Here is a 25,189-nt window from a genome sequence, read left to right as displayed (position 1 = left end):
TTTTTCCTGAACTTTAAGTAGAATGAAAAATCATTGTTTTTGTTGGCTCGTAGGCATTGTAGCTTCCCCTCCAGTAAGACTGGCAGATTTATTTTTAGAGCTGTTGTACCAATATATATCTTGCACAGCTATTTAGTGAAAGCAGAGTAGATGAGCCTACAGAAAAGGTTTAGTTTAGGGCTTGCTTTCAAGCTTTGAGCATGAGCTGTATGTGACAGAAAATGTAGTTCCTTGTATCTGTGAATATGCAGTAAGTTTTACTCCATGGTTACACAGCTCTCTGCTTAGTGCTCTTGGCTGTCTCCTTCTCCCTCTAATCCAGCTCCAAAGGGACTACTTCTGACATTCCAAACTGCTGAGCAGCTTTCCGACAGCTGCCATTGAAATCGGAATAAAAACAAAACTGTTTTCTTTGCTTTCCTCCCAAGTGCGGATCAGGTGAAAACAGAGCCAATTTCTTGTGTGTGCTAACTGTACCCTACTGTTCCATCGCTGGTGTTGGGGTGATCACCTCTGATGTGCAGCTGTCCTCTTAAGACAACCAAATACTGAGAGTTGGAGCTGCACTTTGAGAGGATGAACAGTAAATCATGGGCTTTGCAGTTCTAAGGCCTGGGGACGTGAGCCTCTGTGTGTAGAAGGAACTGCTTGGCATTTCTGGTGAGGTGGTCCAAGATACACAGCAATCATTCTTTACCACAATAATGGTGCTGAACCTTAACCTGTAGTATTCAGACCTATAGATAAACTATCTTAGGTGCCTTTCAGGTGTTTAATAACTTAATTTTCCCATTCCTGGTAATTAACCAGATAAACAATTAAGTATCCTATAAAACTTACGTTTTCTAAAATTTAAAAGAAAATACATTATAATAAAGCTGCTACTCCTTTGCTTTTATGGGCATTTCCATCCATTTGGACTGCATTAGAACAGATAAACAGTCTGGGCACACCTTCATCCAAGATCTCGCTTGGCTGTAGCCTCTCTGTCCTCTGCCTGCTTCATCAGCTTGGCCCACAGTAGGCGGAAGGACTTCTGTAGGATCGAGGGTCTGGTGCTGCCCTCTCTTCTCTGCCTCACTAGTGTGAAAACAGCTTGCTCCATGGAGGAGCTCTTTGCTCTTCATCAAAAAGTTGTAACTCTGACCTGTGTGGATGTATAGCTGATCAGGCATGACGGCATTCCTTTCTTTGCTAATCTGCTGTACTATATGAGGATGAAATTCACTCTGAAAGCAAGTTCCTTCCTATGCAGTTGGATGTGTCCAGGCACGAGGGAACTAAGAGGGTTCAGGTAGCTAGTGACATGCATGATAGGATGAATCAACATTACTCAGTGTGCTTCTGGCATGCCTTCATCTGGTAAGGGGACTGTGTTAATTGCTGCAATACTATTTCAAATTTCTTGAAAGAAAATTGCTACACATTCATGTGTCTTACCTATTCCAGTTTCTCTTGTGACAGAAGTCTCTTTAATGAGGTTAATCCAAACAAGAATAAGAATTAACTGATCAGAGAGTGCTTGTGGTGCAGGTTGTGTTGAAATCTCAGTGACCTACCTGCTGTACAGACAAGGAAAGCCTACATTCTCCCTTGTGCTGATTCTGTGTTTGGCCAACCCCAGCTACCTCAGTGGAAATACCTCTGATTTTGTACTGACATTAGGGAAAGGAGATTGCTACTATGAAGGTATGTAACTTTTTTTCTTTTTTAAATTAGGTAGGTACAAATTAATGAACATGTCATCATTTACACACATGACATAATACTACCAGGAATATTTACATTTAAAACTGTTGTTAATGGGAAAGAAGATGATACTTACACTATTATACTTAAGGTGAAAAAGAAGAAAAATGAAAGACTGCAAGTTGAAGGAAAAGTTTAGAAATTAGCAAATAGTCTTTTGTTAGGGGGTTTGGGGTTGTTTTTTTTAAAAAAAATTCTGGGAAGCTGCTATTTCCTAATAAAACACATAGAGAATGTTTGATTCTTCTGACCTCAGCTTGTTTTTTGTGCTTACTTATTAATATTTCTGGAAATGTCATCCTTCTCTCTGCATTCTTCAATGGGGTTGTTTAAGCGAGACTTCTGTAATGGCTAGGAAAAAAAGATGTTAAGAAAGAAAGGTTGCATTGATCTGTTGTTCCATCTCTCCAATTTACTGATTTGTACAATGCAAGATGTGTAATGATAATGTTCTCTCAAGTATCTGCTTGTAAAAAAAGTTTCAGTAATGTATTTAGAAATTCTGGTTATACTTCATAACATCGGGACTGTTTATATTTCCTCAGGAAGATGATGATATGCCAAAATTTTGGTCACACTTAACAAGAAAATTCCATTTCTAAGTTACAATGGTGTATATCCATTTACTAATTTCATCAGATGTTTTCTTTATTTCTACAAAAATACCCTTTTATAGATGAAATTTTAATATGCAATACACCAAAAAGATTTAAAAGAGGAAAAAGTGAGAGAGGAGGATAAATGTTTCATACTTCAGTATAGATTGACAAATGGGTATGGGGAATGACCTTGAATGTGCTAAACAGATTTTGGCTGTTTAATTCTAGATTAAATGATCATTCTTCTGTTCTGAAACTGCATCTGTAAGAAAGCCATTGTCTTTAATATGAAAGAAATTTATCTCCTGTGCAACAGAATTATATGGATGGAAGTCTACAGGCTGTTCAAGGACTTTGGACATGAGCTGAGCTATTTCAGGGAGATGCAGAAATGTAGAAAGGTTACAAAGGGAGGCAAAGAAGGCATTGAAAACGCTGGCTGGTATTTGCATTGTTGTTTAACTGTAGTTCTACAGTATGTGGATTCCTATTTCACTCACTTTAAAAAAAAAAAAAAGTATACAAGATCTCAGGCTTGAAAAACACAATCAAATTTTTCAGCCATTTCTTCATAAAGCTTTATATATTCTAAAATGGGAAAACTTACTGCTGAGCATGCAAGTCTTGCGTCCAGATACTTGTGCATGTGATTTTTGGATAAAAGGATAATTGGAAGAGTCAAGGGTGAATGAGCACAGAATCTTTTACTTGCTTAGAGGAAGACAAGGAATTAGGATGCTCAGCCTTTTGTTATGGTGCTTTCCAGAAGGCTCTTCAGAATTTAATTTTTCAAGTTGAAAATAAATTCTTAAATACTTAGTTATATTTGCTGTTTCATTGAAAAATATTAGTAAACTGTGCAAGACTGCTGTTCAGGAGTGGTCATTCCAGAAGACAGACAGACAAAGGCAGCAGTTCTGTACCTACCAGGGCAAGCTGCATGTTCAGTCATGGGTGACTGGGGAAGCAGGTGAGCAGGAGTGATCTGGTGCTATGGCAGATACCTGATAGACTGCCAGGAGTGTGACAACAGGTTCTAGTGATTGCCTTAAGGTAGATTCACCTTCTGACAGGCGTGCCTTCAGCTTCTCAAACTCAGACTTGGTGACCCTTACTTTCATCTGTATCTAAACCCATGAAAACTGGAAGATGCAACTGCAAAAGGAGATCAGTCTTTGACTCTTATACACAATACTATCTGCAACATTTTCTGATTAGAGAATCTATTAATTCAAACTAAATTAGAAACCTGTAGGGCTGGGATGTATTCTGTTGTTATGAGGGTTTTTTACATGCTTATGTAATAAGATGAATTTGTCTATCCCAGAAAAACTGACCATCTATTGGAGAAAAATGTAGAAATACTAAATAGTAATTAAAGCCTCCTCACTTCCTAAAAGTGAAAGCATACTGAAGATATGCAGGTAATCTTGTACACTCACCTAGCAGTAGACATGCCATTTTGTCTTTCAGTCACTTTGTTTTATAGAATTTTAACACTCTGTGCAATTTGCACATAACTACAGTGTCATCCTGGAGGAGAGTGCTTCACGCAGAAAAGAGAGTTAAACTTTCCTTCACCCTTTTGTTACCTCAGGAAAAGCGCTTAAAAGAGCAACTGCTGGAGAGAGAGAGAAGATGGAGAGACTTTTGGAAGGCAAGTATCTACATGAGTAGGAAGGCTGTTGCATGGTTCCTCTTATGGTGACTTGTTTGTCACATTGTTCCATAAGCACATTGTTCCATTTTAATAACAAATATAGGGAATAATAGGGTTTTGTTCTCCAGGTGTGGAGGGGTTTATTTTGGTTTTGTTTTGGTTTTGTTTGCTGAGCCCACTCATGAGATAAAATAGATAGCAGTAGCTAAAACATGTACCAAGATGACATGTCTTTGCCTCCACTTAAATCATGGTGAATTTGTTGGCAAGCAGTGCTTGTATGGATAAGTGGATGTTTACTTTTTGGAATTCCCCAATTTGGGTGCAGTTGTCAGGATACAGCTCCTGGGATTCATCTGTCATCCACAGTGATGCTCCTCTTGCATGCAGGCTTGCTCCAGAGGATATCAGGTATTGTAGTTTTATGGATGAATGTTGGTAGTTCTTACCCAGGATGAGACAAGAGCCAATCTGAAGGTGAAAGAAGAGAAAATAGTAAAATACACAAGAGCCCAAGTGAGAAGAATGTTTTGGGGAAACATGGGAGAAGTGGACCGACTGTAACTACAGCATAGTTAAAATTAAGACTTTTATTCATGCTTATTAGCATTCACACACAGGCCGCCTCTCACTACCTTCTTACCATATGGCAAGAACAGTAATAAATGCTGCACTAAAAGATGGTACTTAAAGTTGATTTTCTTCCATTCTGTGCCCCAAAGTGTAAAAGTAACAGAGATGCATGTTCCATAAATTCAACCCTGTATTTACAGCAGTAACAGGAACCTGTTTGCATGCTCATGGCCAACAGTACAAATGCCCAACTTAGGTGATGCCCATTTTTTAAATTGGAATTCCCAACATTCTGAATATAAATAGAATTACAATGTCATACAGTAATAATGACTCTTACAGTCTTGCCAAGTCTCAGTAGACAAGTGGGTGAAGGATTGGTTTTGATAGCAAGATGTGTGTCTGTCTACCCTGCAGTAGCATTGAACTTGCCTTCAATCTGTTGACTGAAAGTGTCAAATAATAGTTTGAGTGTGTAACAACAGCTATTGCTTATTTTCGCCTGGGCACTTGCAGTAAGATCCCTCCTACAGAACTGCATAAGGCTTTGCCAAGTGTTAGTGTATCATCAGACTGAAATTTTGGATTTGGTGCATCTCTGTGGATGGGCTTATATTAACATTTGGTCTGAGGTGGTTCTGCAGCCTGATCTGAACAGGAGAGGATGTGTGGGAAAGAAATAGAATGGGCACACAGCTTGGGCTGTCTTGAGTGATGGGGAAGAGAGAGGTGTGTAGAGCTGCCTTTTATCACCAGATCATCAACACCTGCTAGCTTGTACTTTACATACATCAGAGTTTAGGAAAGTGGTTTTCTCTTCAGGTATAAAATGACTTTTGCTTTTGTCAGATGTTCCTCCAAATATCTCTGTGCCATATACATGCACGTTCTCCGAATCCTACCTTCAATTGAATTAACAGCAGTGCATTGAACATTGAGTGAATGGGGACTATTAAAAAAAAAAAAAAAAAAAGGAAAACCTTTGCTGTGCAGAAGAAAAGAAAATCCTTCCCTTGACATCTGCTCTTTTTCCAGCTTCACTTGCATTCTGCTCTGGCTGAAACATTAATAAGACCCCTAGCTTATTTTCTTCCTCAAATACAGCTGTGAAAAAGAAGAAATTGAAAAATGTGTGGCAATTCCAATTTATTGACTATTTTTGTCATGAGTACTCTGGGGGTGGCTGAACAAGCCCATTTTTCAAACTCATAAGATGCATAAAAATATCTTTAGGTTTTGACAACATTTGCAGTTTGAGGTGGTGTGCTTGGGGTTGGGGGAGGAATTAATTAAAAAAACGAGTCACTAATGTCCATGTCAGACTTCATGTGGAACAACGGTGAAATGATGGGCATTGGGAAGAAAAAATGGCTAAGAGATATATAGACATGCAGCAAATAAGATTGAATGTGAAATTTTTAACATATTATTAAATCTGGTCTTTTTTGCTGGTTTTCTACTTAAATGTCTTTAATTGAACTCTGGGGCTTAAGAAGGCATTCCTAACAATGTAAGCTTTCCAGGAATTTTAAAGAGAGACATTTTTCTAGGGTGTTTTTTTTTTTTTCTTGAGACTTATGGAAGCTTAGAAAAAATATAATATCTATGATACATAAATTAATAATTCCCCGAATAACAAAAAATGCAAAAAGTTGAAAATAAATATGGAGTGTGTGTGTTTATGTTTTTATGTGTATATTCATGAACAATTTGAAATAATTCTGAATGTTTAGTACTTTTGAGATGCTCATTATGAACAGCAGACAGCATTTTGAAAGGCTATGCAGTTGTAATGTAATCCTAAATATTAATTTCCAAACTGTTTCCCATAAATGTTCTTAATGTATCTGTAAAATACTGATTTTAATATTCCAAGATGGGTTTTGGTTTTTTTTTTTAAGGATCAAGGGGTAAAGGTGCAAGGGAGGCTGAACTTCTTTTCCACAAATTTTCCACCTTAGTAGTCCTGTTATGCTGTGTGATTTATAATGAATAGCACACTTGCAATTACATACTATTAAGACAGCATTTAAATTTGTAATTGGAAAGACATAAAATCCTTTTTAATCCATAAAGTAATTTTTTTAGTATTAGGCTCCAATAAAGTTTACAAAGATTATAAAGTTCTTCCTTCTTTACAATTATAGTTTCAGTAACAGGCCCTGGGAAGTCTAGTTAGGTTGAATATTTAACAAAGGGCTTTGTTTTCTTCTGTTTATGAAAATGAAACATTAATGTATTTTTTTCATTAAATCTCAATGAAATTCATGAAATCTCAAAAGTAATCAATTTGAAGCAGTGATTGCCTCAGGAGACCTTAAATGTTTTAATGGATCCCAATGTTATAGACTATATCTCTCTATATATTAAAATATATAGAGATATATTATATACACCTAATGTTACATATTCTGTATTTATTTAAATAATAAGAATGCTAAAAAGAAGGACAAAAGGAAGAAGAGCCAAAAACCAGAATGACCTTCTCGCATATCATAAAGTTGCTATCATATTCCTTAACTCAGCAGTAGATACCTGTGCAGGCTATCTGAATGGAACAAAAAAAAATCCTCAGAAAGAAATGTTGATTCATTATTTTGTGGCTGGAATAAAGTATAACATTAAATAATATAAGCATATAAATAAACAATTTAAAACGATAAAATTTAAGATATAACAGTGTTTTTTTTATCTCAGGGCAATCAAGCTTCCTAGCAACAAAAAGAAAATGCAGGTCAAGTTGAACAAAATTCTGGTTTTAGGGGTCATTGGGGTATTTCTGTTGAGAAGGTCATGTTTCAATACAGCATTTCACTGGGCAGCAGTACAATATAGGCAGGATCACATTCAAAAGCTGAACCAGATTTTAATTTGACATAAGCAGATGACATTTCTGTTTGAAACAAGAGTCAAACTTGACTAGTGACAAGTGCTGAGCATATACTTGTAGAAAATTTATTAAATATAATCACGACAAAAGGTACACACACAGGAGTGGTGGTTCAACTATTTGCGCCTTTCATCAAAAGTAATTAGGATCACAGACATGGAGGGAGGGTTAGCTTCTGGAGAACAGTGGATGGCTTAAGCTACAGGGGTGCAGACATCTGACTGTTTGCTAGACCATGGGTGGTGGTTCTTCACAGAGCCCTGCAGTTAGTGTAGGAGAGACGTTAGCAACCAGGGCTGCTCCTCCTCACTAGAGCAGCAGATGTGCTTCCTTTCCACTTAGCCCCTGTTCTTGGGGGGGGGGCGCAAACTAATAGCAGAGACATTTGCAGAATAAATGTAAATAAGAAAAAGATGAGTCAGGCAAACACTGTCTGCCATAATGGCCCTAGTGTCACAATGTAGTCAGTAATGTGTGTGGGAAGAAAAATACGGTGGCAATGCATTAGGCACCCAGAGTGTCTGCTATACTGGGACATGTTAGCCTAAAGGTCAAAACCTGATCTATTTAAAAGGAGAGAGATTTTTACGTCCTTGATCTTGATACTCCTGTGAGGAATAAGAAACTAAATACTTTCCTTATAAAGCACAGAGTGGGTGGCAAAATAAGGAGAGTAAATGGCAAGAAGATACTACTGCAAAAGGAAATGAAAAAGCTTGTTTGTCTCTAACTTTTTACAGCAGCAGCCCTACAGACTGCTGTGTCATAAATTATAAAAAGTAATTGGAAAAGGCCAGTAGGAAATGATGAAAGCAATACTTGTGCCAGCTAAGCAAAATGATTAGTATCAAATGTGTCTGCCAAGGTATGAGAGATACAATTCAGATGTCCCAATACTGAAAATATTTTTCAGTTGCTGCGCTATACTGCATCAAGCTGAGAAAATATTAGAAATAGATATTTTTCATTAAAACAAGATTTCTCTGGTACATAGTCTAATATTATTCTCAAAAATGATGTGGTCAGATAAAATTTTGTATCTCGTAATCCTCTGTTTACACCCAGAAAGCAATACCATACATACTGCAGAGATTCAGGATGGGGCACGGTAGGATGATGCATGGCTTGTAAACCACTCTCCTTGCGGAAATTATGGCTTCTTTTTAACATGATGCTCCAGACTTGCCCATTCAAATCACAGCAGACTAGAGATTGGTAAAACTGAAACAGGAAAACTGTAGTCTCTTCATCTTCTCATTGTTGGTGAGTTCATGCTGGATTCTGTGGCACCAGTATCTCAGGCAGCATTTTTCATACTAAACATCTGTTGTTTTGATTCCTCTGTTTAAATAGATTGGATTAGAAGGGGAGAAAAAAATCATCTCCTCCCCCTCACCATTCTGCTTCAAAGCTTAGTTACTATGAAGACAAATCTTACAGAAAAGGCTTTGCTGACATGCAGTATTTGATTTTTTGGAAACTGGTTCTGACTCAATTTTCAACTACATCAAGATACAAAATCTAATTATTGTAAATTATGTTCAGATAGGCTGCAGATATGTGCAGATAAACTCCTCTGTAAACCGATATTAAGTCCACTGATTTTGATAGGCCTCGTGGTCTTAAATGACATGCTCTGGAATTACAGCAGTGTAACTGAAACCAAAATCTGCTTAAATCTGTGCTATTTAGCTCTAGGAAACATTTTGTTTAATAATTTAACTCTAGGAGATAACTACTGGCTGTAGTGCAGTTTTCTGAGAAGCAACAGAGACTCCCCATTGAGGGTCTCTGTCTGCTCTTAAACCTGAAGGCAAAAACTTATTAAGTTATTCTTTTAAATGTTATGGATATATTAAGAGGACCACTTAAATGTTGATGCAAGGTGAAGATCTTTTGTGTAATACCAAGAACTGTAGTTGATCCCTGCTCCAAGTATTAAAAACCTACTGCTGGCAAATTCCAACACCTGGTCCTATGAACAAAGTCCACCAAAATAATGAACCACCAATCCAAGATCTGCTGAAAGGTAAGATCTCTCATCTCAAGAGTGGAAGAGTCAGAGATCACTGTGATCTTACAAGCACACAAACAGATTCTGGTCTTTGATGGAACTCAGTGGAATTCTTTATATTTTGACTTTTTGATATTTTTTAAGATTGAAAAGTGTTCTCAAGTTTGTATGAATCTTCCAATATTCAGGCTAAAGTTGATGCAAAACCTGAGAGGGAAAGAATGGTAGAGAGATGGAAATTTGTACTTTTTAACATTAGAAAACAAATTACTGTAGTAGTGGGTGGAAAACCGACTGTGAGCCAGCAATGTGCGCTCACAGCCCAGAAAGCCAACCCTGTCCTGGGCTGCATCAAGAGCGGTGTGGCCAGCAGGGCGAGGGAGGGGATTCTCCCCCTCTGCTCTGCTCTTGTAAGACCCCCACCTGCAGTGCTGTGTCCAGCTCTGGGACCCCCACACAAAAAGGACATGGATCTGCTTGAGCGGGCCCAGAGGAGGCCACAAAGATTATCAGGGGCTGGAGCACCTCCCCTGTGAGGACAGGCTGAGAGAGTTGGGGGTGTTCAGCCCAGAGAAGAGAAGGCTCCAGGGAGACCTTATAGCGGCCTTCCAGTGCTGAAAGGGGCTACAGGAGAGATGGGGAGGGACTCTGCATTAGGAAGGGTAGGGATAGGACAAACAGATTTAAACTGAAAGAGGGCAGATTTAGATTAGATAGAAGGAAGAAATTCTTCCCTGTGAGGGTGGTGAGACACTGGCACAGGTTTCCCAGAGCAGCTGTGGCTGCCCCCTCCCTGGCAGGGTTCAAGGCCAGGTTGGACGGGGCTGTGAGCAGCCTGGGCGAGTGGAAGGGGTCCCTGCCTGGGGCAGGGGGGTGGGACTGGATGGGCTTTAAGGTCTCTTCCAGCCCAAACCAGTCTATGATTCTATAATTTATTTTAACAGGGAATATTAGAAAACAGTTGTCTGTTGTGAATCCAAACCACACTGTCACATGAACAGTTCTTCCCACTAATGCACACCCATGCCACGCCTTCCAGACTTTGGCTCAGAGTACATGGTTTCAGCAGACGCCTGTGGATGTCTGCCTCCACTCTTCCATCAGCAGTGTGCCTTCAGGCTTAGAATCACACAAATGAGGTATATATGTCACCCAGTAGCTTTCAATGCTACAAGTATTTTTAAAAAGGAGAGTGTTGCTTACGGTTACTCTCCCCATCCCCAAACAAAGCCCTGTGCGATGGAAAGAATTCTCGACCTGGCTGGCAGATTCTATGGTAACACTTTGGTTAATGCAGTAAACTCAAAACTGTTAAGCTATTCCATCAAATGTTAACTGTATTCAGGGATGTGTGCACACATATGGTAATGACACCATTTACAGTGGAGAATAATTTAAGAAAGTCCTCCTCTGATGCTGCAGGAAACAGTAATTTAATTCCAACACTAGATACCATTTTTTGGCCTTCTCACATGACACAAATGACTGAGACTGCCCTGTTGAAAGTCACTAGTATTTGTTAGTGGCAGGAAAAATGATACCATTTTCATGTATTCATATTCTACATATCGATTTATAGTGACAGTGCTTATGCTTTGTAGGTTTATCTCTGATTTGGCACACAGCTCTGCATCAGATACTACCACATACTCATCTTCATTCTTTGGTGAGCTCGTTTCAATTTCCAATATTTCTTCTGCATTTTGCCAACCACTGGCTGGTCTTTTGAGCTGTCTTGTGTGCAGAAATCCGTGAGGTAGCTCTGTGTGTGCAGGTGTGTGTAATAAACTCAGATATTATCAACAGCTGGGATAGAGTTGAAGGAGAGCAATTAAATCAGTGAGCATTTCCTGAATGCTCTTCCAAGTGATCTGAACTGTCTTCTGCATGCAATTTACAGCAGCTGTGGTCTGACTGAAGATAAGAACTTCCCTACTCCAAATTTATAGACCATAGACAATAGAAAGCATGATGAGGAGGACCCTTTTGTATTAGCAATCTAGATTATTGGGATGTTTTGCTATAGTTAGCATATCATATTTCTCCATACAGCTTTTTGTGATTTCTGGTTTGCAGTCAGAGATGATTTCAAACATTTAAAGACATTTGTTGGCTTAAGCTGAAAGTCTCAGTAGCAATCACAAAGCATTTATTTCAAATTGTACAGGCTTTTAAACCCATGCTAAGATTGCCTGTTGGCCACAGGCTACTAGTTGCCCAAATGGAATAAATTGCGAAGATATGCAAAGTTGACATTTTGAAGTTTTGAATATGAATTTTGTAACTGATACAGAAATCTACATTTTTGTGGTTTGAGTTATGTTTTCAGCATTCCATCCAGTACATGTCTTGATTTGGACAGCTTGGTAGACTCATCCAGTCTAAGCAGCTGTTTTTCCTAGACCAGACTCAGCCAGCTTCTTACTGGCAGCTGAAAATCCACTTATTTCATGCAATTTACAGGACAATTTAAATTGGTTTTCATGACAATTAATTTTAACCCAAGTTTTGCACCTAATTTGAGATCTCTGCCAACATGCAGAGATGTTGGAGACATGTTAGAACAGTTTCTTCAGCCTTGTTTTCTGGAAAGCTCTTCCTCAACCATTTAACTATCATAGAGAGGTGCAACAGGGATACTGTGACAGGACAACCTGCCACAATTATGTATTCTCAAAGCATGTTTAGTAAAATTTACAGGTAAACAATAACTAATTCTACTAGATGTGATTTTTTAAACAAACAAGAAAACAAAAAGATGCACTTAAAACAAGTAATAGCATTAAATGAAGCCAGGTGCTAATCCATAAACTGTATTTACCCTGGGACTGGGGCATGTGAGGGCTAGCTTGGCAGCCCCATTCTGACAGAGACTAGAAATCCAAGTCAAGTGTGTTGACCTAGTTCACATTAAGTATTTCATCTGACAAAACCTTTCTCCTTTCCCACAACAGAGGAAAAGAGCACATGCTGAAATTTCAGTAAGGCATGGAACAGATCTGCCCAAATCTGATCCACCTTTTTTTTTTTTTTTTAAGAAATATGTTTAGAATCACACAAACTTGGAAATGTCTTTGTAGCCTGCATTAAAATTCACTGATGAGAAAAACATTAAAAATTCCAAAATTCTTAAACTTATATCCAAGTAACAAGTTGATAATTAAACAAGACTTAAAACAAGAGTGTGTGTGTTTTTTCCTTCAGGGAATCTCTGCATATGCCCATCTAGAGCTTTCTGTTGCTGAAATGTCACAGAAAATGCAGTAGAAAACTTCATATGAGTTTTCATTAAGTGTATTCCTTTTTCTAGACAAGATTTTCCTTCCAAGATCTGTGAAATATTTTTGTTTAAATTGTAGAATTCACTTCAAGCATATGTAGTTAGATCTATTTTCTAACCTGTGTGCTGAAATCTAGGGAAGTATGTTGAGTTTATACTGGAAATTCATCAGCCTGTACAAAACTCATTTGAATTTCATCTGAGTTTACTTACACTGAGGAAAAACCTCACCACCAGGCTATGGGGTGTATATTGAAAGGAATAGGCAAAGCAGTGCCGGCTGCAGATCTGCATCCTTTCCCCAGTCATAAATAAATGCAACCTAAGAAACCTCCAGTCTTCTGTCAGCCTGTCCTGTCCTCTCACCTGTGCCTCCAGAGTGCACGGTGCACTCCTCAGCAGCTCCCACCTGAAGAAGGGGGTCCAGCTGCAAGGCTTTTGACTGGGGAGCAGGTACAGGAGGGGAGTCTGGGGGTCTCAAAGCCATGCAGTGGGTGAGCTTATGTGCCCTTCCCTGCCGGGGGGCTGGTGCTTGTACCACAGTGAGTGGCATTATCACACATGCTGATTTAGGTTGTGTGTCACTTTCACTGAACAGTTATAGTTTCCTTCCCCCTACCCTTGTTTTTAATTCAATCACCTACTTGAGAGAAGGCTGAGAAATTACAGTTTAAAAAAACTAAACAAAATGCCAACAAGAAAGGAAAAAACAGTGCTCTGCCAAGGCTGGCTGTAGGGAAGTGATGGAATCATCCAGAAGCAAAGATGAAGGTCTCAAAGCAAGAAGAAAGCTGAAAGAACCAGCTGAGAGAAAGCAAACACATAACAGAAAATGCAAGTGTGACACTAAACCAAGGACCAAGCAGGTGAACCCTTGTCTAAAATAAATGCTTTTATCGTGTCCTAATGCATGATGTTGTTTGAACTGTAGAGGCAGAGTATGTGCACTAGTAAAGTTTATGCCAGGTGTCAGTGCAGAATGAAAAGATGACATAGAACAACTTACTGCACAAGCTCTCAAATATAAACCAACCCTCCCTTCCCATTGACACAAAAAATGAGTAAATCTTTCAGCAGTTGATTATTGTCTTTATTCCCCTCACCTGGAGCATCACTTTGATGTTTAAGGAAAACTAGCAGCTAGCACACAAGTCATTTATTGTTCTGTATTATGTTACTAGGGCACTATGAATATGCAGAAAGGTTTGGAGGGGGGAGGTATTTTTGTCAGTAGAATCACTGTCAGGAGCTTGCTGCTGGAAGATTAATTTGGTTTTGACTCAGTTCTTTTGTAATTTTAAAATTAACTCATGCTGGATATTCTAATTTCACATCGTTTTAAAATAACTGTGTGTTTGGAGGAAAGCAAATATTCTTATTAATATGTTTTCATTAAGATTAGAGATTGTCCAAAGAACTGTCAGTCAGCCAAATCTAAAAAGTGTTGAACTAGGACAGTAATAATACAAATGCATTCAAAAAATACACTGTATTTATGCTGATATCACTTCATAACATTAATAAGGTCTACTTAGTTGCTTCTTTCTGTGTCTGACACAGTACTTTTCCAAATAAAAGAACCCAAAGTGAGAAGAGGTTGCAAAAACCCTCCTGCTGAACTATGATCTACCAAAACGTACCTTTCTAGTTACACTCTGTGTATTTATTACAGGTGACAAGTGTAGTAGATCTAATGGATTCAAGTGTTTGAAACTAAAACGATTAATGCCAGCTTGGATTTCTTAAGTGTAAACTATTATTAATCCTTTTAAACTGACAGTCCAACTGACATGATCTTTTTAAAAAGTATTTTAAAAATCCTTCTGGGAAGGCAAAAAGCCAGTATTAAGGTTACCTATCTTGCATTCATAAGTCTTCAGACACATGCTTGTAAGAGAACCCACTTATTTTTATCAACAACTTAATTGGCTGGGGATGCTCCACAGCTGACTAAAATACCACAGTAATTCTAAACACTATGCTCAAGTGTAGTTTACCTGAAAGGAAAACTGCAAAGAGTAATAAACCAGATGTTTCTTATAATACACAAAATAGCTCAAGACTTTAGATTAAACGGTCACTGGGAGTCTTGAAGAGAAATAACGGAAACTATTTTCCAAACTTCCTTTACTGTCTTGCCTTCCACTAAAAACACCTCCAAACTTCACTTGGTTAAGACCTCCAAAAGTCAGGTATACTGGATTAAGGATTACCTAAAGAGGATATTACTCTCATACTAAAAAACTATTAGATTTAAAAAAAAAAAAACTTTCACGAGTATTAGACTAACAATTGCTAGAGTAGACTGGCATATCCACAAATGTGCATGTGAAATTATACAAACCTATAATAGTGGGGAAGCAGGAATACTGCATGTTCCAGCACATACTAAATTCGTGCTCAAAAAATGCTTTGTATTTTTGGTAGGTTTACAAAACAAAGTAATTATTCACACCATATTTGCAAATTCCAGTTTGTGGAGTAAATAGAAATCAATATTTTAAAGGAATAAAATAAGAAAAAAATAAAAGCAATTACTCTATTAAAGTATGAATAGTGTGTTAGAAAGGATGAAGCATACTAAGAACATGCACATGGATAACAAGATGAGGGCAAGACAATTCCTTGTAAGCAGCATCTGTAAATAAAGGTTAGTCTAGTAGTTGTAGTACGTTACTTGCAGAACCAAGGGATCCGAGATCCCTCCCCCGTACCCTTGCAGTTTTCTCCACAGCTTTGCTGTTCTGGCATTTCCTCAACTGCTTTAGATGGGACTCGTCCATACAGTAAACCCAGAGGTCAGAGTTTTTACTCTTCAACAAAAAAATTAACAATTTTGCAATTTAAATTTTGCAATTTAAAAGCATTTGACTTGATTATGCTGTACAGCTCTTACATTTATTGGAAGCTAAGACATTAGTGAGGATATTCAAGTTTGGTTTCCACACTGTTAAACTATGTGCTGGTTTAACATCACATATATGGCATCTCACAAACTGTAACAATAGCTTTTTCATTTAAATGTTGAATTAAAGCAAGACCACCAGCAGAGAAAATGAGTACTTACCCTCTATCCATAAAAACTATTGCAAGTTTTTGTATCCGTTCTTTCTAGGAACAAATTAATTTTTCTTCTGCCTTCTCTGCGTGATCCTCCACTTGTTTCTATACATCTGCTGCTTTTTAGGAGTAAGATACCTCATTATTGTACTGCAGCATAACAAGTACTGTGGCACAAGGCAGGAACATTCTGATAAAGTAGTTTACAGCCCTAATTTATGAGCAACAACATTGGAATATTTAATCTGGCAGTAAATCTGTCAAGTTCCTTTATATCATACCACTTGCACTGCAAATGTACTAAGTCTTCATCCTAGAAAGAAGCCTGGGTTCATCAATTAAGGGCCTAATTGTAAGAACTGCCAACAGTCCTACTGCAAGAAGTCTGACTGATGTCTGTTTTTTATCTGGTGAGGCACTAAACCAATAAACTGTAGGTAAGGTGTTTTTTGTTTGTTTTTTTTTTTCTCCAAGGGAAAGCAGGTGAACTAAAAAAACTAATTTAGTCCAGCAAGTAATTTTTTCTGTAAGTACTGGGAACAATTTACTCCTTAGTAAAAGGGCTGAACAAATAGTCATTTAAAAGATGTTAATTCAAAGCCATCAAAAAGGGAGGAAAGACACTTCGCTTTGTTTCACTCTATTCACATTTATAACTGTTGTCATTCTTCTGTGACAAATAAGGATGTAGGTTATCAATACAAAAAACAGGAACAACAGGTGTCTGATCAACAAAAAACTCCTTCAGATCTTGGTTGTGTAGGTTGCTAACAGAGTGACTGCTGCAAAAATCTTTCAGGAAAAGAGTCTTCTGCCTCTTGACCTTCATGCTCCAACATCAGAGGCTGTAGCTGGGTATCTGTAGCAATAGAGTTTGTTGTCTGCACCACCGCTCAACAGCAACTAATGAGAGGAAAAGAAAACTGATTAATATCATTATTAATGTATGACTAAAACCCACAATCAAATTGCAGAAGCAACCTTGTCTCTTACCCTCCTCCTAAAATTAGAAGCAAAGTTTTGGCAGGGAAGGTTTTCCTGCCTTTTACTGAGAACAGGAGCCACAATGCAATCTGAATATTAACAAAATGTTTTTTTCCCCATTTGATACATGTGTGTACCACTACAGTAGCAGAACAGCTTGCTGTAAGAGGATTAGGTAGTTCCCCCCTTCCACTGTACTGCTGTGCCCCAGTTGTCAGTTCATGCTGCTGCTTTAGTCTCCATGGCAGCAAATAGTACCTTGGAACACGTATTTTCTCCTCGCGTCTCTCCATGTTGCAATGCTCCCTTAATGCTACAGAGCTTAAACTGCCATCCTACTCCTTTGCACAGTAGTATGGGGAAGGTGCTACAGTGCATATGACAGTAACACCCAGTATCAAGCAAAGCATACCTAAAAGTTCCTGTCATCTTTAAGCATAAAGGAGCAAATAGTCCGTGACAGCTTTCAGCCCTCTTCCGAACCACCATGCATATAAACTGAGTCATGTGCTCTTCAGTCTTACCCCTGCTTCTGTCCAGTCCACACACAACACCTTGTCTTCATGAGCAGCCAAGTCATACAGAGGAGCTTTGCAACTGGTAAAACACAAGTATTTACAGTCACACGTTTGAAGATATGTGAGCAATCACAGAAAACAAATTGGTCTCTGGAAGAAATTCTATCATGATGCTATCAACCAGGTGTGGTCTGGCAGTTATAAACACTTTCAGAGACTACAGACATTCTACCATCTGTAATGTTTCCTCTCCTTTCTCCAGAGCCGATCACAATGTTAACCCTTCCTATATCCCCAAAGAGAAAAGCAGCAACATTTTTCACCTGCTTGCAAGGTACCCTGAAATTTAGTCAATCCTAATCCTGCTTGTTAGCAACAGTTTATTATAGTTTCATTCTTCCATGTGTAGATGCTGCTTGACTGCATGTGTTTTCCAGAAAAGCCATTTATGTCTTCTGAATGCAAACCAATTAACTGCTTGGAAATTTGTAATGAAAGGTCTGAAAAGAGTACCAAGTGAAACTTCACACTGGTAGGCTCATTCCTTAGAATGTATTTTGTTCCTTACAACAGAAGAATAGTTAGCAGGCATTCTGCTGTTCCTAATCCCAGTAGCAATGTTATGGATGCTGCCTTCTGCATGTTAGTCAGTCCTGCTGTCAATGCCATGCAAGTCCTGTCTTGGAATACCATACAGCTCTCACAGACGTTAAGCCACATGTCCTGTGGTAGGCTAAAAGTATTTTTCTCCCTTTTGTTATATGCTCAACTCCTACAACCTAGAGGATTCCTACAAATGCCACAGGAATTTCCAGTGAAAGTCTCCAACTACTTTTGCTATTCCATTAGCTTAACTGACCCTGTAATCTTATGTGCCTTTGACCAGCAAAGAACACATCCATTTTACCTCCTTGTGTCCCAGAGCTTCACAATGTTATCCAGAGAACCAGAGATCAGCTGATGCTCATGGGTAGGTGACCACTTCACAGATGTCACCCAGCCTGTGTGAGATGTTAGTGACAGGAGAACCAAGGAGCCATCTGAACAGAAAGCGGGGAAAAAAAAAAAGATATCATTAGACTGAAACCAACACTTTTAAGATGGAGACAAAATCCAGTGAGAAAAGCAGTCAGCCACATATTTGTGCTCAAGGTAAGTGTTTCTCCTACCAGTAATTCTAACTTCAAAAATCAGAATGAACTTTAAAGAAAGCCAACAAACCACACAAGTTCAGGGGGAGGACATGAATGACACACCAAACAAAACTCAAAATGTATTTTCTTGTCACTAAACTCTTTTCAAAGATTTCTGAACAAACAAAGAACCCCCCCTTTTATCATTAACATATAAAAATATAATAGTGTTAAATGCTGAATTAGATTTATAGAAGTTAAACAGGTAAACATCTATGAAAACAAGTAAACATGTCAATGAAAAGCCTATGGTAGGTTCAGTCCTAAATTATCCACAATCCTGTCAGATGTGGCACCACTATATCCTAACAAAATGACTACTCTTTCACTTTAATGATGGTCTGACCAACTCGGGTGTGAACCTTACAAAAGAAATAGTTCAGCGTTGCAATTGCACAGTTGAACATTCTTTAGTTAAGTTTAAAACAAAAGAAAAAGGGATAACCTAAGATGAGTTACTTTTCTGAATTTTTAGGTGAGAAATCAAAAGTCTTGCATCAGCTTTCAGAAAACAGATGTAACTTTCTATTTAATAAAAGATCCCGAATGGCTTGTTTTAGGCAGAGGGACCAGAAAACAGTTTGAGATATGTCTCCCAACAGGGAGAAGTTCTGATTTTGAATGCACAACTTCGAGAACATGCATGTTTTAGCTCACCTTTGCTGCGAGGATCCCATAGTCTAATATGTCTGTCAGTGCTCCCAGATGCGAGGCGTCGACACAGTGGTGAGTAAGAGACAGAATTAAACACTTTGTTTCCTGTCTGTCAGAAAAAATAATAGTAACTCAAGAGAGGAGCTACTCTATTGCACAACTGATTTCTTTGGGCTGGACTTCAGCTGAATCTACAAAGTATAATGATCTCACCAAAGTTGATTTGAGATCTCCAGTCTCAGCATCCCAGAGTTTGATGGTGTGGTCCCATGACGCACTGCAGATTTCTTCAGCATCTGACCACAGCACAGAGGAGACAGCTTCTGTGTGGCCAGAGAGGGTTGCCAGAGGAGTCTAAAATTTAAAAGGTGAGAGATTAGATTGAATATAGTCATAAAATCTATTACATCAACAAATAAAAATATGTTGTCTGCTGAGCCTGAGACGTATCACCGGAAGTTTTCATATAATCACTTTTAACAAAGAGAAATTCTTCTGTGTGGCCACACCTCTTAAAAAAAAAAAAAAAAAAAAAAAAAAAATCCCAGACAAACCTAGAGCTCATCTTACCCTTGTTAGTCCCAACTGTTCAGTTTTCTGCTTCTTTCGTGGTCTGTTAGCTGATTCTTCCATTTCATCCTCTTCATCTGTTGGTACTGTGACACAAGATGAGTCAGACTTGATCTAGAAGTTTTTGAGTTGCATTTCTATACAAGTAATTAAGCAAACCCCTGTATTTACAGGGCCTAGCCTGTCTACGATGCAGGAATATTTCAACCTTTTAATCTGATCTGATCACATCAGTATTATCTCCATTTCAAGAAAGAGGAAAATGAATACAGAGTAAGTGCTGTTTTCCAGGTCACGCAGTTTTAAAATGACATCCCAATGAAATGTTAAGACCATCCTTATGCATGGAAAATTCCAAGAATAATTCAGGTGTGTGATAAACACAACCTTTCTTTTAGCTATAGTACCTACATATATACTCTCAAACTGAAAGATGACGACTTGGAACAACAAAAGAAAGCATTCAGATCAAATGGGTTTAGTCTACGTTTCTAGAAGAGATCTGGTCATCTTACTGTCCTCCATATTATAGCGTCAATAATAGAACAGGAAAATAACCCACAAGCTTCTGATTTGTAAGAAGTCTATACTTAAACATGCACATTTATATAAATCCATTAAAAATAAATGAAAGAGATAAAATACTATGTTCCGAATAAACATCAGCACACAGTTGCTAACCATATCTGAAAAGGTGTTTCCAACTAAACCAGTAACTTGATATACTGTTGTATAGCCTTCTAAAAAAAGTTCTACCTTTCTTTTAATACTAAGACTCAAATTCTCTGGAAGAAAAAAGTATTCAAATATATCTTTCAGGTTAAGTACAGGTTTTTTTAAGAGAGTCAAGAATCCCAGCTTTATGCTTATCTTACCTGCAGACCAGATCTTTAACATCTTATCCCAGGATCCACTGCAGAACTGTATGAGCAGAAACATTTTGTTAAGAATTGATCCAGACAGACCTTGTAAGCCGTACTAAATACACTTCCTGCCTGAAAAATTAACCAGTGGGTTATAACACATGAAGTGCTAGGTTCCTCAAAAAAACCCCAACAGTTCAGCAGAGATCCAATTATTTTTTGTCCTTCCTCTCAGGAAAAACATCTACAAAATATCTCTATTTCCTTCATCACCAAAAGGTTTTATTTTAACCTGTCTGATATTGAGTCAAACTGGGAGCAATGACTCTACCTTTGCAGTGAGTGCTCTTTAACTGCTGAATTCCTCAATAAAGGGAAAGGACCTCTTCTACCACCTGCTTTTTCTGAGTATCACTCTGGAAATTTATTTTCCACCAAAGCTACTGTGAAAATTTAGGTCAAATTTGAAAATAGTTCAGTATAACACAAAATTCACATGCATTATAAGTAAAATTTACTTTAAAATAAACATTCAGCTTTGCTCACAGAAATCAAACACAACAGTATAGTGGCCCGTGCTATCTAAAGTCACCTTCATCTTTTTGATACTAAAGGTTAAGTGCATCACTTTGAGAAGATACTCTAGCATTGATATACCACTCCTAATCCTCAATAACCACCATTTATAACAAGACTGGAAACTTAGCAGTGTGTCAGTCATCACAACATGATGACTAGTACCTATGCAGGCACAGAGACATGATTATTTTGAGATACAGGCTGCTAACATTCCAAAAGACAGAGGTTTCTTTCCAGGAGTCACTCACTTTAGTTCTCGTACAATCAACAGCTATGGAGTCTACACTCCCAGCGTGTCCCCTGCAGCAGTGAAGGGCTTTCACTTTGTTTTTCTCCACATTCCACTCCCATAGCAGGACAGTTTGGTCCATTGAAGCACTGAGTAACAGGCATGATAAACTATCTGAGGAAGAAAAAAAGTCATGCTCACACCCAACAGCTTTACAAAGTCTTTATAGTCTAGATATAATTATTCTAGTCAAAGAAGAAATAGCAGATAGAAACTCATACATATCTTAGTTTATCTCATGTTACCCTGCAACTACTATGTAAATACACATACAGGTATTTGCTAATGCAGTCTGCAAGGTGGATAAACAACAAACAAGTTAAACTAATTATGCTCATTACTGTTAAAGGCCTGTTTTACTCACACCATGACTTTCATTTCTAACATCACTGATGGAGATCAAAATAATTGTAGCATTTAGATAACTAAATATTCATAGCTGAGGAATGCTGACATTTCTTCCCCAATAAATCAAACTATTACTACTCCCCTAATATATATACACTGACCTTGTTTCACCCATGCCACATTCTTCACTACTTCCGTATGCCCAGCTATCGTCATGATGGATTTTCCTTCCAAAGACCAGATTCGAGCAGTCTGATCATAGCAGCCAGTTAATATCCTATAAGGTACAGAATTTGAAACATTATTGTCTTTAAACCCAATGTTTTTATGAAGTAAAGCCTTAGCTTGGAAAAAATAGTAGCATAGTAACTGGTTAGCCACAACAAATTCAAAATAGCTACTTTGCCTACCAAAAAAAAAGTTTGGAAAATAAAAAAATCTTTTTGTTAGAGAGCAAAGCTTCATTAAAACCTACAACTGCATGGCTAGGAATAAGGGGCAAAAAGAAAAGCATTAAGAGTATTAAATAGTCTGGTAGGTGAGACTCAAGATTGCTTATGTCATTTAAAACAAAAGATAATTTGTGGTATTACTAGAGGATCTCAAAGCATTTTCAAAATGTTACTTAATATAGGAACATTGCCTTGCTGATTGGAAAATGAATATGAAAATAGAGTAGAAAAGGACAACAATGGTTGGCTGGGGTTTTTTTAAATAAAAGCTCTGCATAAAGTACACTATTATATTTGTTTCTAGTGAATGTCACATTTGAAGTCAAGGGTTTAAGCTAAAAAGAGATAAGGAAATCTTGCTGTCCTTTAACAGAAAGGACAGTAAACAGCATTTGTATTTTTCATTCGTATTAATATGGTCATGACTCTAGCTTTTCTGTTTCTGTTAACAGTCACTGTCACCACAGAATAGAGGCGTTAAAACTGAACTGCTTACAAAAGCAAGTAGCTGACTGACTTGACAGGTAAAAAAAACAGAGCAGAGAGGAAACAAAACCAAACCCACATTATTAAAGAGAATACCACTCCATTTGACACCACGGACACCTCTGCACACAACAGCAATAGGTAAGACAAAACAGAATTGGCTTAGTGTGGTACCATTCTTCAGTGGCTTGAACAGAACTGATCCAGTCATCATGGAAGATGCATTCCTCTGGCTGAGGGGCCATATATTTCTCCACATACTCTATTTCCACCACTTCTTCCTGAGTTCACAGACAAAATACTTATTTAGGTTGGTTTTATTTTTTTTAATCAGTAACAATAATATTTAACTGTAGCATGGTGCAAATATACAAGTTTATTGGACAAAGATCCTGGTATCCAAGTCCTTTAATTCCATTAATGTGGCAAAGACTTTAGAAAAAGTATCTAAATTACACTGCTACCATGTTTTTATCAAATTACTATTAATAGCAAGCTGGGAACAAAATCAAATAATTTCACTCTTGTCAGATTCCTCTTCTGTATTTACCCATACAAAACTGGTGTCTAAAATACTTCATGACATTTTCTAGAAGTAATACTAACCTCCCCATTATCCCCCAATGTAACTAATAGAGTAGGATAAGGCAAGAATTTCCCCTCTGAACTGTTTCCATACAACAGACTGGGTAACATTCCTTGCACTGATCACTCCCATACTCTACAGTTCAGAATGGATTTATACATACAGGGAGTTCTCTTGGGAAAAGTCTGAAAAGAAATAAAACTGAGCAAGGAAATCTGCCTAGTCAGGATGACAGTATAATACCTAGATCAGATTGAAGTAAACCGGCTGAGTCTGTTCTACTGTCAAAGATGGGGAGAAACTGAGTGTGACTTACCGTGGAGATATTTTCCATTTCCATGTGTGTGACCAGCGGCATACGCAAGAACTGGCCATTGATGAGGAAGTCAAATTCCACATATTTGTGATCCGCTGAAACAAATTAGGAAAAATCCATGTTCAGGAGTCACTATTTATTTGACACCATCAAGAATAGCATCATTCAGTCACTGGTTCAGGAGAATTGAGCCAGCAAGAGGTTAGGAAAAAACCAACAAAAAAAACCCAAACCCCCAACAGTTGATTTCTTCTAACTGTAAGTGGGCAGCCCATAAATTCCACAGGACGGTGTGAGTTCAGAGAAAGGAAAATTTGCTGTTGGGGTTCAGAGAGTTAAGTTTGCCTCTCAATGTTAACACATTCTTTTCCAATTCCTTTTCTCTGTAGCTACATCTAATCAAACCCGTGGTCCTTCACCACTGTTCTGTATGGAGCTTGCCACTGGTAACCCACATCTTTATCATTACTAGCCAGATCCGTGCACTTAAGGCAGCAGCAGTAAAATCCCAAGAATTTTTGGTTCATGTTTCTCCCTCTGTAATGGCATAGTTGACAAAGGCCCTACGTTTTGACAAGAAAATTGCATGGTACACTGGTTTTCTATTCAAGGTTGTTTGCGATGTCTTCAGTTAAAAGCAACTTGCAGAAGTCTCAGAAGGTTAAGATACAATCAGTCTAGGGATTTTTCAAAATCGTACAGGGGTCTTTCCCCAGAAAAAATCTTTTGTCAGATCTGTTTCAGCTAGCATTGACAGGATGGTTGAACTCTTCTCAAAGGCTTTCATAAAGAGCAAACCTTTGATTTTATTAGTTCTTTTACCAGGTTTTGGGAAACCTTTCCATTATCATCTGCTGGGGCAGCCTGATCTGTGGTGCTAGGCACAGGTGCTGGGCAAAGGGTGGAGCATTTCTCCAGGGACTGCCCACCAGCACTGATACCCGCTGAGTTTCAGATCAAGTTCAAAAACTACCTTACTCTGCATAGACAGGCCAAAACCGAAGCACAGGCCTGGCTCAGGCTGAGGCCTGACTTCACTGAGGGGCCTGTGGGTACCAGGATGCTGCTTCTGACTCGGACAGCACGTTCCTTTGGCCTGGCCCGCCTTAAACCGTCCCACTTGCGGCACCATGCCCCGCAAGGGGTCGAGTTCAGCCAAGGCATGAGCCCAACTCGCCTGGTGTGTAGGGCAGCGGGGCAGCCTCCGGCAGAGGTGCAGGCTGTGCCCGCACCCGGGGCACGCGGTCAGACACACGGGGCTGAGGTGGAACCCGTCACCCCGTGGCCGAGGGCTCTGAGGGGAAGGCAAGTGCGCAAGGCCGGCGCCTACTCGGGGCTGCTCTGAGCTCCCGCCTAGGCGAAGCGGCCGCCCGCCCCGGCACCTACCGTTACCGGCCGCCAGCAGCTTGTTGATGAGGTGGCTGAGGTCGGTGGTCTCAGAGGCCGCGGGCACCGAGAAGGGCACATCCTCCACGGCGTACCTGCGGACACACAGCGTCGTTACCGCCTCAGCGTAACCCCCGTCT

The 25,189-nt window shown here is 38.7% G+C and overlaps 1 protein-coding gene across 1 annotated transcript in view; it reads right to left on the bottom strand.

Annotated features, from left to right (window-relative positions):
* Positions 1 to 12,222: 12,222 nt before the first annotated feature.
* WDR12 (WD repeat domain 12) overlaps positions 12,223 to 25,189 on the bottom strand; it is a 13,921-nt gene continuing 954 nt past the window's right edge. Inside the window, exons 2-13 of the mRNA XM_026853200.1 lie at positions 25,050 to 25,187; positions 23,664 to 23,758; positions 22,936 to 23,042; positions 21,985 to 22,100; positions 21,435 to 21,589; positions 20,620 to 20,665; positions 19,745 to 19,830; positions 19,388 to 19,528; positions 19,178 to 19,283; positions 18,235 to 18,367; positions 17,334 to 17,406; positions 12,223 to 16,728 (exon numbers count right to left, since the gene is read on the bottom strand). Of these exons, the coding sequence (XP_026709001.1) occupies positions 16,651 to 16,728; positions 17,334 to 17,406; positions 18,235 to 18,367; positions 19,178 to 19,283; positions 19,388 to 19,528; positions 19,745 to 19,830; positions 20,620 to 20,665; positions 21,435 to 21,589; positions 21,985 to 22,100; positions 22,936 to 23,042; positions 23,664 to 23,758; positions 25,050 to 25,187 (1,274 nt within the window). The 3' untranslated portion in view covers positions 12,223 to 16,650. The remainder of the gene's footprint in view (positions 16,729 to 17,333; positions 17,407 to 18,234; positions 18,368 to 19,177; positions 19,284 to 19,387; positions 19,529 to 19,744; positions 19,831 to 20,619; positions 20,666 to 21,434; positions 21,590 to 21,984; positions 22,101 to 22,935; positions 23,043 to 23,663; positions 23,759 to 25,049; positions 25,188 to 25,189) is intronic.

The sequence above is a fragment of the Athene cunicularia genome (assembly GCF_003259725.1).
Source record: "Athene cunicularia isolate RWA chromosome 7 unlocalized genomic scaffold, athCun1 chr7_part2, whole genome shotgun sequence".
Taxonomy (NCBI): Eukaryota; Metazoa; Chordata; class Aves; order Strigiformes; family Strigidae; genus Athene; species Athene cunicularia.
Note: the sequence above shows the minus strand (reverse complement) of the source record. Positions and strands in the feature narration are given on the sequence as shown.